Below are 14804 nucleotides of genomic sequence, written 5' to 3'. Positions count from 1 at the left end.
CTTCCTGGGGCATAGGGATGCACTGTCAACATCATCAAAAACATTCTTCCCATTACTGAGCTCCTACCATGTGCTAAGGATTGTACAGGGCTCTTTTCATATGTTGTCTTGTGGTGATCTGCACAGCAGCCTTCATGTGGGTTATTACCACCCCATTCTATTTTATTGTTATTTTTTGAGATAAGATTGCTCGATCTGGAGTGCAGTGACACAATCACAGCTAACTGCAGCCTCGACTTCCTGGGCTCAAGCCAAGGAAGAGCTCCCAAGTAGCTGGGACTACAGGTATGCACCATCATGACTGACTAATTTTTATTATTATTATTATTTGTAGAAACAGGGTCTCACTATGTTGCCCAGGCCTGTCTTGAACTCCTGGGCTTGAGCAGTCCCTCTGCCTCGGCCTTCCAAAGTGCTGGGATTACAGGTGCGAGCTACCACACCTGGTCCCACCCCCATTTTAGAGAGGAGAAAGCTGAGATTTCCAGAGATTGGCTGATTTGCCCAAGACCCAAGGCTAGTAAGCAGCAGAACCAAGATATCTGTGTGGAGCCAAATCAGCTTCCTACCATGCCTCACCACTGACTAAACCCACTATTCCCATCTCCTGGCCCTTGCCCTAGGAGCATTTTGTAGCAGCTTCTCCTCTAATGTTTTTCATCCAGCAGGATTTTTCATCCTAAGTGGCCAGTCTCAAAGGGGAGGCTGACCTTATTCTCTTGTGAATGTAGCTCTTCTTGATCACTCTCTCCTCCTTCCCTGGGAAATAGGAAATGCTGAAAAGATCTCTTTCTCCACAAGACATCCCTCCACCAAATCCCCTCTCCTTTGCTTACCCAGACAGTTGTGTCCGTCATGTGCCAGGTGGAATCCATCATAGCAGGTACACCGGTAATTGCCAGGGATGTTGACACAGTCATGCACACAACCTGCATTATCCTCTCGCTCGCACTCATCCACGTCTGTGGGCAAAGAGAAGCTGAGACAGCTGAACCCACCTGCGAACCCACTGTCCACCCCCAGACTCAGCCTTATGGTTGTGTTTACATAGTTATGTTCATAGCCTATAAGCCATTTAGCATTTTTCTGTTTTCATTTAAACCTAAGTCATAAACATTTTCAGGTCTCCATCCAGTCTTTCTAATTACCATTGTACATGGTTGCAGAATATTATTTTTCTATTTTTTCTCTATTGTTAGAGATTTAGATTTCTTTAATTTATTTTACCATCATAGATAATGCATCAAAGAACATCTTCTCCCATGTATTATTTTGTTACTTTGAATAAGTCCCCAAGAGTAAAATTCCTGGATCAAAGGAAATACCTTTTAAGATTCCTGGTAGGTATTACAAAATTACTTTTCAATTTATAATGCAACTAGGAATTAACAAGTGTATCCTGTCCACTAAAGTCTCACCAACACTGAAGCTCATAAATTTAATATCTCAAGGCTACTTTAATTTGCATTGATTTAATTATGAGGGGAAGATGTGTTTACATTATGAACTTCCTCTGAAGCACACTTTCTGTTCCCATCCATTGTGGATGTGGTGTAAGGGTCTAAAGATAAAGGTTCCAATGTCAGGGAACCTCAGGTCTTAGTCTTATGATTTTCATGCTCCCACCCCAGCCAGGTTGTGGGCTGTGAACTGTCCCCACCAGGGCCTCTGCTAGCCTGCATGGTGCCTTTGTGCAAATTAGAAAATGGCACCCTCTCTGGGAAGATGCAGTTGCCCCCCTCACCACCCCCCCACCACTTGACCAGTGGAATTTCTAGCCTTGATGTGATGGAGAGTGGCCAACTGAGGGCAGTGGCACTGGTTTGCCTTCTTCCACACGTCCCTCTCCTCCAGGTGCCCTCCCAGCCTCACCTTTGCAGTGTTTGCCATCCCCTGTGTAGCCAGACTTGCAGATGCACTTGTATGACCTCGGGGTGTTCTGGCAGATAGCATCGATGTGGCAGTTGTCAGTCCCCTCCACACACTCATCCACATCTGGCAGGGGCAGAGGGGGCACATGAGAACCTCTGTTGGCACCTCTTAAGGGGTGTCTTGAAGGTGGGCTTCCAAGGGCAGAATCCCCTCTTCTCTAAAACAGAGGCAGTGACCCCCTCCAGAAACAGGTGCTGTCTCACATCTCTCTGATTTCAGAGTAGGCAGACACTGATTTCGGGAATTCAGAAGGAACCCCCACTGCCCTCAAAAACACTAAATTCACAGTGACAGCTAAAACTCCATCATTCGAAACACTCCTTTTTTTATTTGAAAACAAACAAAAAACCCTTAGAGTGGGTAGTACACTTAACTTGATTAGGAATAATCAACTTAAAGTGAATGAGTTTACGGAGAAGGCTTAGAGGGAAAGTTAAGGGAAAAGGCATGGGAACAGTGGTCTCTGGGAAGGTGGCAGGGTCCAGCAATCACTAGTAAAGGAGGAAGAAAGGGGGATGGGGCATCTGAGGGATCTTCATCTGTGTCATGATTCTGCTTGAGACCAGGCCTGCTTCCACTTGCCCACCATGGAGCCAAGAAGCTTTAGAGGAAAAATGTTCCATCCTGGATGATTTTCCTTGGCCCCTGTGCTGCCAACAATGGAGACATCCAGAGCTGGCAGAGGTTGGCACCAGCTACCTGAAGCCTAATAAGTGCAGCCCTTCAGGCCCTAATCCCCAGTGTTTAGCCCTCTGTCTCCTGGCCCTAGCTCTAACAATAGGTGCTATACACACAGCTATACTTGAAGGAAGAGGCCACTCACCATCTAGCAAAAAAGAGGATGGTTAAGAAAGGACATAGATGATGCCAGGCGCGGTGGCTCATGCCTGTAATCCCAGCACTTTGGGAGGCCAAGGCGGGTGGATCATGAGGTCAGGAGTTCGAGACCAGCCTGACCTTGATGAAACCCCATCTCTACTAAAAATACAAAAATTAGCCGGGCGTGGTGATGTGTGCCTGTAATCCCAGCCACTCAGGAGGCTGTGGCAGGAGAATCGCTTGAACCAGGGAGGCAGAGGTTGCAGTGAGCCGAGATCGCGCTAATGCACTCCAGCCTGGGCGACAGTGAGACTCTATCTCAAAAAAAAAAAAAAAAAAAGGACATAGAAAAGAGTCCAACTTCTGAGGCAATATTATGGTGCCCTTAAATCTGAACTGAAATAGAGAACGTGTTATTCAGTTGAAAACGCCTTATTGAGTGTGTTTGTGAAAGACACTATAATGATAGCTGTGGAGGCTCAAAGGTGACTCAGCTCAGCCAAAAGGAGAAACAAAAAACATGGAGCAGAATGTGGTACATGCCCTGAAGACATGAGAGATAAGGTGAGGGGGTCCTCCACCCTGCACATCAGAGTCAACTCTCCTAGGAGATGTCCAAGCCACAACCCCAGAGATTCTGGTCAGATAGCCTGGACTGGTGCCGGGCCATCAATATTTTTCTAAAGCTCTTCCAGTTATTCTAATGTGTAGTCAAGGTTGAGAACCTGTGTTACGGGGCAGATCAGAGGAGAAAGAGATTACTTCCAGCTGTAAACTGGGAAACCCAAAATAGTGTCTTAAGTAGCAGCCTGCAAGTGAGTGAGCACTGAATGGGAGGCATTACTCTCCTGTGATCCCACAACTGAGCACAGAAAGGAGATGAGATTTGACACCAAGACAATTTGATATCCAAGTGTGATCTATGGGCCATAGAATTGCCTAGGTTTTATTAAAATGCAGATTCTCAGTACTCATTATAGCCTTTTTGAATCCAAATCCTTAAGTGATTATTTTTACTGAGTGAATGGATGCATGGACCAGTATTCTCTCCAATTTATAGATACCCAGAGTCCTAGCTTGAGACAGTTATCTGTCCTCCGCTTTTATACTCTGAAACTTCCTGGGGCTAAGAAGAGAACTGAAATCCCCAAACACCCTGCCTCAAATCTCACAGGTTTCCGTTCAGCTCTTCATTCTACCCTTCAACTCCTATGCAGCCAACCATCATACCAGTTGATTCTAAGTGCTGGGAGCCTCTGTCTACACTTACTCTCCACCTCGCTCGGGCTCCATAGGCATGGTGTCTATCTGCTGGCCCATCCTGGGAAGTCATCCCAATGTGACAGAATGGAAAAGAGAGGGCATGGAAGACTAGTTCATAGGTAAGGGCAAGAGGGACCTCGCAGATGGTAAGGTGCTCTGTGGAGAATCAGTTTGTCCAACTGATGAACAGAAAATACAAAGAAATGTGCTATCACAGAACGATCTTAAGCACTGGAACCAGTCAGTCCCAGATTCAAATCCAGCTCTACCCTTCTCTAGGGATGGTTTTCTTATTCTCCATCTCCTCCCCCTTAAAATGGGGATGATAATACCTCCTCATGAGAGGCTGTGAGTAGTTGATGGGATAATTTGTGTAAATTGGCTAATAAAGTATCTGGTAAACAGTAGGGTCCCAATACAGGAAGCTTGAGATGGTATTAAATCACTGGTCAGGCAATAGATGCTCTAGACAGTATGACAGCCACTAGCCACATGTGGTTATTTAATTTAAAATTCACTTCCTCAGTTGCACTAGCCACAGGCCAAATGCGCAATAGCCACATGTGGCTAGTGGCTACCATGGCGGAAAGCATAGATATGGAACATTTCCAACACCACAGAAATAGCACTGCTATTAGCAGACCACAGGATAGCACTGCTCTGGGGTTCTGAATAAGAGATACTCCCTGGGTCCAGCAGCACGGATACTGGTCTGGAACTGCTCCCCTGACCATATCAGAGGTATGTGCCTGTGACTGAATCAGCTGGTGCTTCACTAGAGACTGTGTCAGACTATATGGGCTCCCAATTCTTTCCTTTGCCTCCCATTCAGTGCTCACCAGTACTAGAGTGGATCTTGATGCTGATCACCACAAACCCAGGCCTCCCCCAGCAGATTCTTTTTTTTTTTTTTTTTTTTTTTGAGATGAAGTCTCGGTCTGTCACCCAGGCTGGAGTACAGTAGTGGTGTGATCTCGGCTCACTGCAGCCTCTGCCTCCCAGGTTCAAGCTATTCTTCTGCCTCAGCCTCCTGAGTATCCGGGATTACAGGCATGTGCCACCACACTTGGCTAATTTTTGTATTATTAATAGAGACATGGTTTTGCCACATTGGCCAGGCTGGTCTCGAACTCCTGACCTCAAGTGATCTGCCCGCCTTAGCCTTCCAAAGTGCTGGGATTACAGGCGTGAGCCACTACACCTGGCCACAGATTTTTTAGACCCCTCCTACAGCCAGACTTCTCCCACCATCTAACTAACCCCTCTCCCTCACCTCCCTGCTCACAATGCTTATCCCTCTCCAGCAAAGAGTCTCTGCTCTGGAAGACATTATCTCTTCCTGTTCCCTCTACAATACCTAACCATCCTATTCCTTTCTATGCATTTGCGTATTTTCGTTATTCACATTGCAGATGCATTCCTCATTTTTCTCTTCCAGCCACACTATGCTCAGCTTTCCATTCCAGCTCAAATTTTTCTTCCCAAAAGCTCTTCCTTGTAAGCCCCGTTCCTGGTGAGTTCCTGGTCCAAGGGGACTGTTTTCCTCAGTTCATTTACAGCTGTCACTGAATTGCTCTGCTAATACTTTAAAGCGTGTTCAGCTTTCCTCACCTGGCTGGGTACCTGCTGAGGAAGATGTCCCTTCAATGTTTGGTTGGAGTCTTTTGAAGCAGAACAGACCTAAGACAAAGCTGTGAAAGAGGGCCCCAAATTATACTCAGTATCTCCTCCTTTTACCACTCATTCTTCCAGAGTTCTCTCCTACCATATGTGCCCACCCAGAATTTGTCCTTGCAAGGACCCTTCAACGCTCACAGCACAGCCTCATCTTAGCCTGTTCTCTCAGGATGCAGGTGCTTACTAGCTGGAAAACCAGTTGATGCTACTGGGTGTGGACTGGTTTAAACCAGCGGTTCTCAACCCTGGGGCTACACACTGGAATTCCCTGGGGGTTTTGAAAAAAATGTGAATGTACAGATGTCCCCTAGACCAGCTGAATCAGGATCTCCAGGGTGAGGCTGCGGCCACTATCTGTCTTCCTTTCCCAAGGTAATGCCAATAAACTATTTGCCCAAGCTGGGAAGAGACCGGGGCAGCCACATGACAGAGTAGTTAAGAGAGAGGTTCTGGAGCAACATTGTCAGTTCAATTGCTAGCTCTACCTGTGTCTGTGTGGTCCTGGGCCAGCCTCTGAACTTACCTGTTCCCTCCTCTGTATGTGGGAATAATATTCATCATAGTACCTCCCCATGGGGCTTCCAGGAACATCAGTTGAGTTAATACCCATGAAGTACTTAACATCACAGTGTGGGCATATAGAAAGTGCTCAACAAAGGTTTGCTATTTTTTTCTTTCTTTTTGAAACAGAGACAGGGTCTTGCTCTGCTTATCCAGGCGGGAATGCAATGGCATGAACATAGCTCACTGCAACCTCGAAATCCTGGGCTCAAGTGATCCTCCCACCTCAGCCTACTGAGTAACTGGGACTATATGCGCGTGGCATCATGCTCAGCCAATTTTTTAAAATTCTTTTTAGAGGCAGGGTCTTGCTATGTTGCCCAAGCTGGTCTCGAACTCCTGGATTTGAGCGACCCTCTCATGTCAGCCTCCCAAAGTGCTGGTATTACAGGTGTGAGTCACCATACCTAGCCAAGGTTTGCTACTATTATTCCTTCTCTCCAACCTTCTCCCTGTATTCTTTCTGAACTCCCTTTCCCTATCAAAGCCCCATTTCAGGCCTGGTGTGGGGAAATGCAGCACCAGGTGAGCATGTGTTGGTGGGGAGGATTTGGGGAGACACATCCCCACTGCTTACTCTACCTGTGCTGGGAACTGCACAAAGAATGGGGGTGAAGTGGGTGAGAGGCCAGTTGGGAACCCAAAAGCTGTCCTCTACAATTCTTTTTGAAGGCTAGGGAGATCCCACTCCTACTTCAGGCCATGCATTGGAACCAAAGTTGAGGTGGGGGAGAGTGGTGGCTGCACAGATACCATAGACAAGCCAAGACCTCCCTGCCTCGCCCTGTCCTGGCATGAAGGCACAGGTCTGTAACTACAGCAGCTTTTCCCAGTACCATCTGACATTTCTTCTGAATTTGCTTTAGCGCCTAGCAGAGCACTCCATAAACTCTCCTAAAGTAGGTAGGAAGGGTAGGATGGGGTATGGGATATGAGGGTCAGAGGGTCAGACCAGAAAGGGTGGATTATTATAATACAAGTAGTCCTAAGATTCTGAGGATGGGCAGGTGTACCCTAAAAGGGAAGCAGTGGGATTCCCAAGTAAATACTTCATCTACTTCACAAGTTTGCCCAAGCCCAGCTCAGGAACAGTAACAAATGGAAATGAGCAGGGATGCCGGCTGTGGACAAGCAGACCCCCTAGGTAGAGTCCACCCCACCTTCCCATTACCACAGGAATTATTACCTTACCACCCATAGGGGAGGGGGTAATTGTGGGCAAATTTGATGGGCCCAGTGGGACAGTCAGAAACAGCCTGCCTAGAGCCCTAATGTACCCACCCACATAGCTGTGACATCCTCAGCCCAGCCAGGCTAGCCCAGGATATATGGTGTGTGTAGCGCACTCTGCTATTTTCCTCTCCTTGAATGTCCTTGAGGACCCAGTTCAGGTGCCTCTGCTGGGACACTCCCTGTGACACTACCAGCCTTCTCTGATCTACTCTTTCTCTTGACTCCTAAGACTTACTGTCAGGCTCTGTGGTCACCTGATCAATCCCAGGCTTGTGATACCTCATATGCTACCTTGTACCATTATTTAACTTTTAGTTCATGTGTATAATTTTCCTACTGAAGCAGTAGGAGCTTGAGGCCATGGCTCCTAAAGCTTTGAAACCCATGCAGCAACTGGAATAGAGCTCAGCATTCATTCATTCACTCACTCACTCAATAGTTATTGAGCACCTCCAACATGCGAAGCACCGTGCTAGGTGCTGGGGATTTGGCAGTGAACCAGAGATGAATTCTACATTGAAGCCACTTAGTAAATATTTGTTAAACAGATAGACGAGTGGATGGAGACATGGATGCATTAGTAGTGAGTGGATAATGTCTCTATCTGTGGCATCCCTTCTGCTCTATGTTACCTCAGAGAAAAATCTCACTTCTTTACTCTCCATGATCCCACAACTGTTCTGGATGGAGGAAGTCCCAGGAAGTTTAGTCTCAACTGGAGAGTAGGGAGAGAGGAAACTAAACTCAGAGGGGTAGTACCCACTTAAAGGCATCCATATGATGAGTGCTGGGGCCAGAAGAGACTGGAACCAATGAGTCATAGGGTCTCAGGGTCTTCAGACATCATATGGGGCTGCTACAGGGATCTTTTCAGAGCATCCCCTTCAACAGATGTTCCTCAGCCTCCATGCTAACTCTCAATGATGGGGCACCTGAGACAGGCATTCCACTGCTTGCCCCTGGTGAGTTCCCTCATTCTCACCTCTAAGTAACATCCAAAATAAAACCAGCCCAGCCTTGGGCCATGATATCCTAACCCACAGCATGTGCACATGTACCCACATCTGTGCATATGTGCTCTACCTCCAGATCAAAATAGCAACCAGGGAGATTGGCAGAGCCTGGAGTACCAGGCTGTCTTCCCAGTTTGGGACTGGCTGAGGCACTGTGACTTCAGTGAGAGTCTGGGCCCATCCTCAGTCTAGAAAAAGCTTATGCAAGGATGAGGGTAGCCTAGAGAAAGTCCAGAAAACCACACAAATGACCACCTGTTGATTCCAAGGCGGAGACAGAGCACTTTCTCCTTTTAAAAACAGTATCCTCTCCTCTCACTCAAGCTTAGCCTGCTCAACTGAACAGCCAGGAAAAGCTGCTGGTGTTTGGTGATTTGAAGGGAAGGGGGTCTGAACCTCAGAAGCTTGTCACTTACTGGGGACCCTGATGAGTTTCTCTCTGTTGTCCTGCCTTATCCCTAATCTAGCTCCCTGATCATTTGAATGTAACCCTAATTGGACAAGAATTTTCTCCCTTTCAGTATGGACAAAATCAACAACCATGAATCAGAGACTTTTAGAGGATGGGTAGTGAAGTGGGGGAAGAACAGAACATTGTAGAGTGAGGGGCAGAGAGGCAGGCAGTGGGCATGGGTAGGTTCTGGTTTTGTGATTAGTAATATTATCTCTTTAATTGAAAAAAATAAACTCATTTCAGATTTGTATAATTTCACTAAGTGTACAGTTTTTTCATGCAGGTTGGTTCACGTGGTCTTCAAACTGTCCTCTCTCATTGAATAGATGAGGAAACTGAAGCCCAGTGAGGATACCTCAGGAAAGAGCAAATAGCTAGTGTAAAGCCAGGATCCAGGTCTTCAAACTCCCAGTCCAGTGCTCTCTAACTACCCACTGTGTTCTCTAAGCACTTGAGGGAGGAATCCATGCCTTAGTCATTATTGTACCTCCCCCAACTCCACCTCAGCACTTAGTTCAGCATGAAGCATGCATCCAGTATATAACCGTGGAGCGGAAGGAGCTGAAATGTACATGATCCAGGGAGGAAATCAGCAGTGGGAATGCAGATGCTCTGAGGCTTTGGGCATGGGAGCAGCAGAAGAGAGCAAGGCTGAGTAGTGGGCAGGGAGGGTACAGACACAGTTGCAATAAGGAAAGGGTGGGCAGTGCAACAGTGGGCAGGTGTTGCCTGCCCTTGGATTCACTATGCTGGGGCCAAGCAGCTGGTTAGAAACAAAAACAAACACCAGGGATACAGGTTCCTGCTGTTAACAGCTTCAAACCGCCAGAGGAAAACTCCAAATAAATATAATTAGAAACTTGTAAAAACGTCCTCTCTGTAAACCTGCTCCCCAGGGTCTACCCTTCAAGCACTCCCCTTCCCCAGCCCTCCCCCCAATGCCCACATATCCTGATACTCCCCCCTTTCAGAGGGATTCCTTAGATGTGTTTCCTTATCCTGGATCTTCCCTCCAGCCCTGCAGCCCCTGCCCAGGTCTTTCCTCAGCTTGTTACCACCAGTGACCAGACCTGAAGAGCCCCTGGTGTAGGCTCAGAAATCCAAACCCCACAGCTCTCTAGGGCTATGGTTATAACCACAGGGAAAACCAGAGGTAAGAGCAAGGACCACTGTGCCCTATATAGGGGTCATCATCCCATTTGTTCAGCCAAAGCACAGCATCTAACAGCAACTACAAAGCAGTGCTTGATCTGCAGGGGGACATGTCTAGGCTAGGGCAGAATACAGACAGCTAGTCTCAGAGCTAGAACCACGGAATCCTGGGGCCCAGATCCAAGAATATTCAGTTCCCATAACACGGATATTTCAGCTCCACTTCCCAACTTTGTTGGATACACACATATAGAAACACACATGTGTTCTTCAGGGGCTATTTCCAGGGATAAATACCCACTTCATGGACACAGTAAGAACTATCAGCTACTTGGGGTTCCAGGAAACTGGGGTGGGGGAAGAAAGGAAGAGTATCCAGATGACCTAGCCTCAGGCAGGCAGAAGTGGACCAGCATCCAAGGAGGAGAGCGCCTGAGATTTGGGTGAGTAACCTGTGGAGGCCCGGCGCCTTCTGCCTTCAGCAGGAAGGATTTCAGTGAGATGTGCAGAATCTCAGGGCTGCAGGGAACCCTACTGATATTTTACAAGTGAGAAGAGGGATTTCAGTGATTTCCTCCGAGGCTCAAATCCTTAGGCTCTGCATTTGTCTAAACCCACTGGCACCATATACCTCTATATCCCCGGTGCCACTTGAGGCTGGCATTGGGTGGGCATGGGAACAGGAGAGTAGCCAGTCCAATGTTAAGTGGCAGGTGGGGGAGGGGAGTCTCTGTCCCCTCTTAGCCCAGGTGACTAGCTCCTGTACCCCCCAGACATCCCTGGGTTGGCCGTTGTTTCGCTTCTATACCCAAGGCCCAGCAGTCCTTCTGTTTCCAGACTCCAGTCTTCTGAGCCTGAAGAAGCTGTCCCCAGGTCTGGGCCTCTTGCAGGCACTGCCAGCCTCAGAGCAGCTCTGCAGTTTCCAGCCCTGACAGGGACTCTTTCTTATAAGTGGTCATGTGCTAGGGATACGGGATGTCAAAGGAGGCCCACACCCTGACATTTGGGGACCAGAGCTGGGGGAAAGGACTGAGTGAGTTCAGGCAGCAAGCTCTTCCAGCTCCATCTTCTCAAAAGGTCTGAAGCCCTTCGTTCCCTTCCCCTGTCCTCAGTTCAAGGCACTGGACCAAGCCATTCCACTTCTTTACTTCTCCAACTAAAACAAAATGCACATTGCCCCACTTCCTTTTTCCTCTCACCAGAGCACTACACACACACACACACCCTGAGTCATGCACACACATTCACACGTGTGTGAATGCACACTTCACATTCCCAAACTCACACCCAGGGCCGGCTCCTCTTACAACAGGTCCCAGCTGCTCACATCTCAAACCGGTTCTCATGCTCTCAGATTCCTGAAGGTTTCAAAAAACAATCTCATTTGAGGGCTGCTGATGACTGTCTTCTTTCTCTGCCTGCAGTAATTCTGGCCTTAGTGTCTTCTAGTCCCCTTTCTCTTATTCCACCCTGCAGAGACTCAAAGAGATGAGAAGGAAGGGGTTGAAAACAGGGAAAAGTCTCTGTACTCTCCCACCCCGAGGCTTTCCCCACCTCTGAGACATGTCATGAGAGAAGAGAGGTCAAAGGGATTCCTGAGGAATTTCTAAGCAGTCCACCCTCTTCTCCACCTTCTGGAAAAATGGGGGTGGGCTTAGAGGGAACTGACTAAAGATCAGGCTCTGAGTGGGGACTCTCCCTCTCTCCAGTGTGGCCTGGACAGGGCACAGGCAATAGCCGGCTGCCCACGGGGCCACCCTTACCCGCTGACATGGTTATGGTTTTCATTTCATATTTTGGAGGGAGGGGCTAGTAGGAACAGTCCCCTCACTGTAAGAGCTGGCCACAGGAGCCCAGGGAAGCGGGGAGGAAAGGAAACAGCCACATTAAAGAGGAAGAGAAGGGTGGGGGAAAGAAAGAGACACATACACCCAGACAGAGACCCGGAGAGACACACCGAGACAGAGAGACACTGTTTGCCACCACACGAACGCTCTCAGTCCCAGGGATGGGGTTACTTGGAAATTCTAAATGCATGACTTTATCAAAACTCTATCCCTAACAAGGAGAGAAAACTACCAGGTAAACTAAACGGCCAGGCTGGCTCTCCTGGAGCCAGCCCTGGGGACAAGTTTCCCTGGAGGCCGAGAGACCTTTTCATTCAGCTGTAACCTGAGCCCTATGCGAGGATTAGGTCTTTTTAACCACTGCTGCACACACACCCCCGCCGCGCCTCCCCCCCGCCCCCCCCCCCCCCGCCAAACACCCACCCCCCTACCAAAAGCAAAGCAAATTAATGCTTTTAAGTTAACAATTATCTTGGTTATCCAGTCTATCTACTTTAAAATATACAGACAAGCACTTGAAAAACACTCAAAACCATGTCCCCTCATGCTCCCTCCCTTCCCAGTCACACAGGCTTACCCACCTACTCTTCCATACAGTTCTCACAGACACTAAAACAGCAGTTTACCCTTAGCAACTACGTCACAAGAAACACAGACATCCAGCTATGTTGCCTGTGGGTAACTGTGGTGAACCTCTCATGTGTGCACAGTCGCACACTCACCTTTACACTTAGGGCTCCCTTCCTTGTCTCCCCCTTTCCCCCCTTCCACATGACTTTGGTTTTCCCATTGTGGGAATCACTGATGAAAAGGGACAGAAACCCAGATACCCCCAGAGGTATAGTAACTCCGTGCAAGATACTTGCCAAGGGTATTTGATTTTAAAGACCTGCTAGTGCTTCATATAAAGCATGTGGCATTAAAGGCACACTTTCTGGCACTGCTGATAACCAGGAGATATGTTTGAAGGTAAGGCCTCCCTGATGCTCACAGACTGTGTCTATGGGTAAGGCTGTAAGGTTGCCCCGCCTGGTCAGTACTAGTTCTTCCTGCAGCATCTGCCTGCAAGTTTGTGTCCAGAGACATCCCTGTAACCCAGCAAACCTGCTATTAGGCAATCTCTGGCAGATGGGGTTTGTAGATTTCCTGAAGAGAAGGGTCAATGAAAGGCTTCCATTCTAGGCCAAGCTTAGGGATCAGAAGAAAAGAAGGAGGATACCAAGCTAACTGCGGTCCAGTCACAGGAAGGGTGGCCTGTGAATGAGATAAGCTGGGGACAAAAACTACTCTTAAGTTCCTTGAGGGCAGGGGCCTTCACTCTGGCAGCATGTTCCTCAGTACCCAGCAGGGAGTCCAATGAAAGTGGAAGCCCTGGAGTACCATGCAGGGATTCTGACTCCCGTTCCTGAATCATGAGCTGATCTCCCATACTTGAGTGCCTTGGCTTGATGGCACCTGTCCCTTGGAGGGGTCTCCATCTGCCCCTGGGCCCCCCTCGAATACACTGCTTCTCCTTTGGTCCACAGCCTCACTAGTCCACTACAGACACTGGCTCCAACTTAAAAGAGGCCCTTATCTTGTCTCTAGGTTACTTCATATCTGTTCCTTCCTTCAGACTAAACTCCCCAGCTAATTCCATGTTATGAGTAAGTCAGCACACACTACAAAAGCCAGCTTTGTTTATGAAAACACAAATCCACAGTGAGGAGAGGGGCTGCTCCCAGGTTGGGGGTGGCAGTGGCGATGCGCTGTCTGGAACCAGGACTGGAAAAGAGGCAGTGTGGGGCTGGAAGGTGTGGGGGCAGGGTCCAGTATTTGACAGCTGAGGATCTCTAGTGTTTCAGTTCTGTGAAAGGACAGGTTGGAGGGGGAAGAGGTTAGCTGAAGAGGCAGTGTTTGGGGAGAGGAGGGCGGCATTGATACAGCACCTTCCTCTTCACAGAGCAGGAGCCCATCCAATACAACAGAGCAGCTTAAGAGCCAAACACTCAGGCTCTGGGACACAGCGACCTGTGTCGGACACTCAGGCTTCCCCAACTCCCAAGTTCAACTTTCCTTCTGGCCCAGCCATCTCCTCACCCAGCTGGCTTCAGGAGCCCCTGGGACAATAGGCAGAATCATACTCTCCTGGGCAAAACCTTGCCAGGAGGAATTTTCTTTTTGTCCATATAAATCTCTTGTCGGTGAGGACACGATGGGGGAGGGGTACAGCAAGAGGTCAAGGGGGAGGAGAAACTGTCCCGAGAGAACTGTAGTACATCAGCCTAGTCTCTGCCTGCACGGCCTTGGGACCTGCCAGGCGATGAGCTGGGGGTCAGGGACGGGGGCGGGAGGCCTCCCTGTCTCTCTTTAATTCCTAGAGGGATCTGTCAGAGCTCCCCGGCCTGGAATTCTACTTTGTTATTTTAATGCAATTCTGACCTGGATTTAAATGGAATTGGAAACCCGAGGCCTTAATAAATAAATATTATGATAAGAAATGAAAGCCATGCAAGACGAAAGAGATTTCACCCCAAAGAGGCAGAAACGCAACATTCCTGTCGGGAGCCAGTCACAGAAATTTTCTTCTCTTCTTCAGCCCCCTACCATCCGGTGAGAGATGAGTTGATTTTTCCATAAAAGATCCTATTTTTCTTCAACATTTTTCCACTGATAAGGCATCAACTTAGAAATGTCTAACTTTGCATGCGGGTTGGGGGTAAGGGAAAGAAATATACGGCACGGCTGAAAAGTTTTCATTATTCCCTCAGTCTCTCCAGGCCACAGCGTAAGTTTCTGGCAATGTTTGAGAGAAGAGAAAATTCTCTCTCAGATTTTGGAGGACAAGAAGTCTTTCGAAGATGCTGGGGGTGG

The 14804-nt window shown here is 48.3% G+C and overlaps 1 protein-coding gene and 1 long non-coding RNA gene across 3 annotated transcripts in view; one reads left to right on the top strand and one right to left on the bottom strand.

Moving 5' to 3' along the window:
- The window catches only part of LOC129144244 (uncharacterized), a 101010-nt gene that overhangs the window by 29874 nt on the left and 56332 nt on the right, over nucleotides 1-14804 (top strand). The window lies entirely within an intron of this gene.
- Nucleotides 1-14804, bottom strand: part of SCUBE3 (signal peptide, CUB domain and EGF like domain containing 3) — a 39136-nt gene that overhangs the window by 23510 nt on the left and 822 nt on the right. For both annotated transcript variants that reach the window (XM_016955296.4, XM_016955295.4), the window contains exons 2-3: nucleotides 1873-1995; nucleotides 837-962 (exon numbers count right to left, since the gene is read on the bottom strand). In XM_016955296.4, the coding sequence (XP_016810785.1) occupies nucleotides 837-962; nucleotides 1873-1995 (249 nt within the window). The remainder of the gene's footprint in view (nucleotides 1-836; nucleotides 963-1872; nucleotides 1996-14804) is intronic.

The sequence above is a fragment of the Pan troglodytes genome, chromosome 5 (assembly GCF_028858775.2).
Source record: "Pan troglodytes isolate AG18354 chromosome 5, NHGRI_mPanTro3-v2.0_pri, whole genome shotgun sequence".
NCBI classification, from domain to species: Eukaryota; Metazoa; Chordata; class Mammalia; order Primates; family Hominidae; genus Pan; species Pan troglodytes.
The sequence above is the reverse complement of the archived record's forward strand: the minus strand, read 5'-3'. Positions and strand labels throughout refer to the sequence as shown.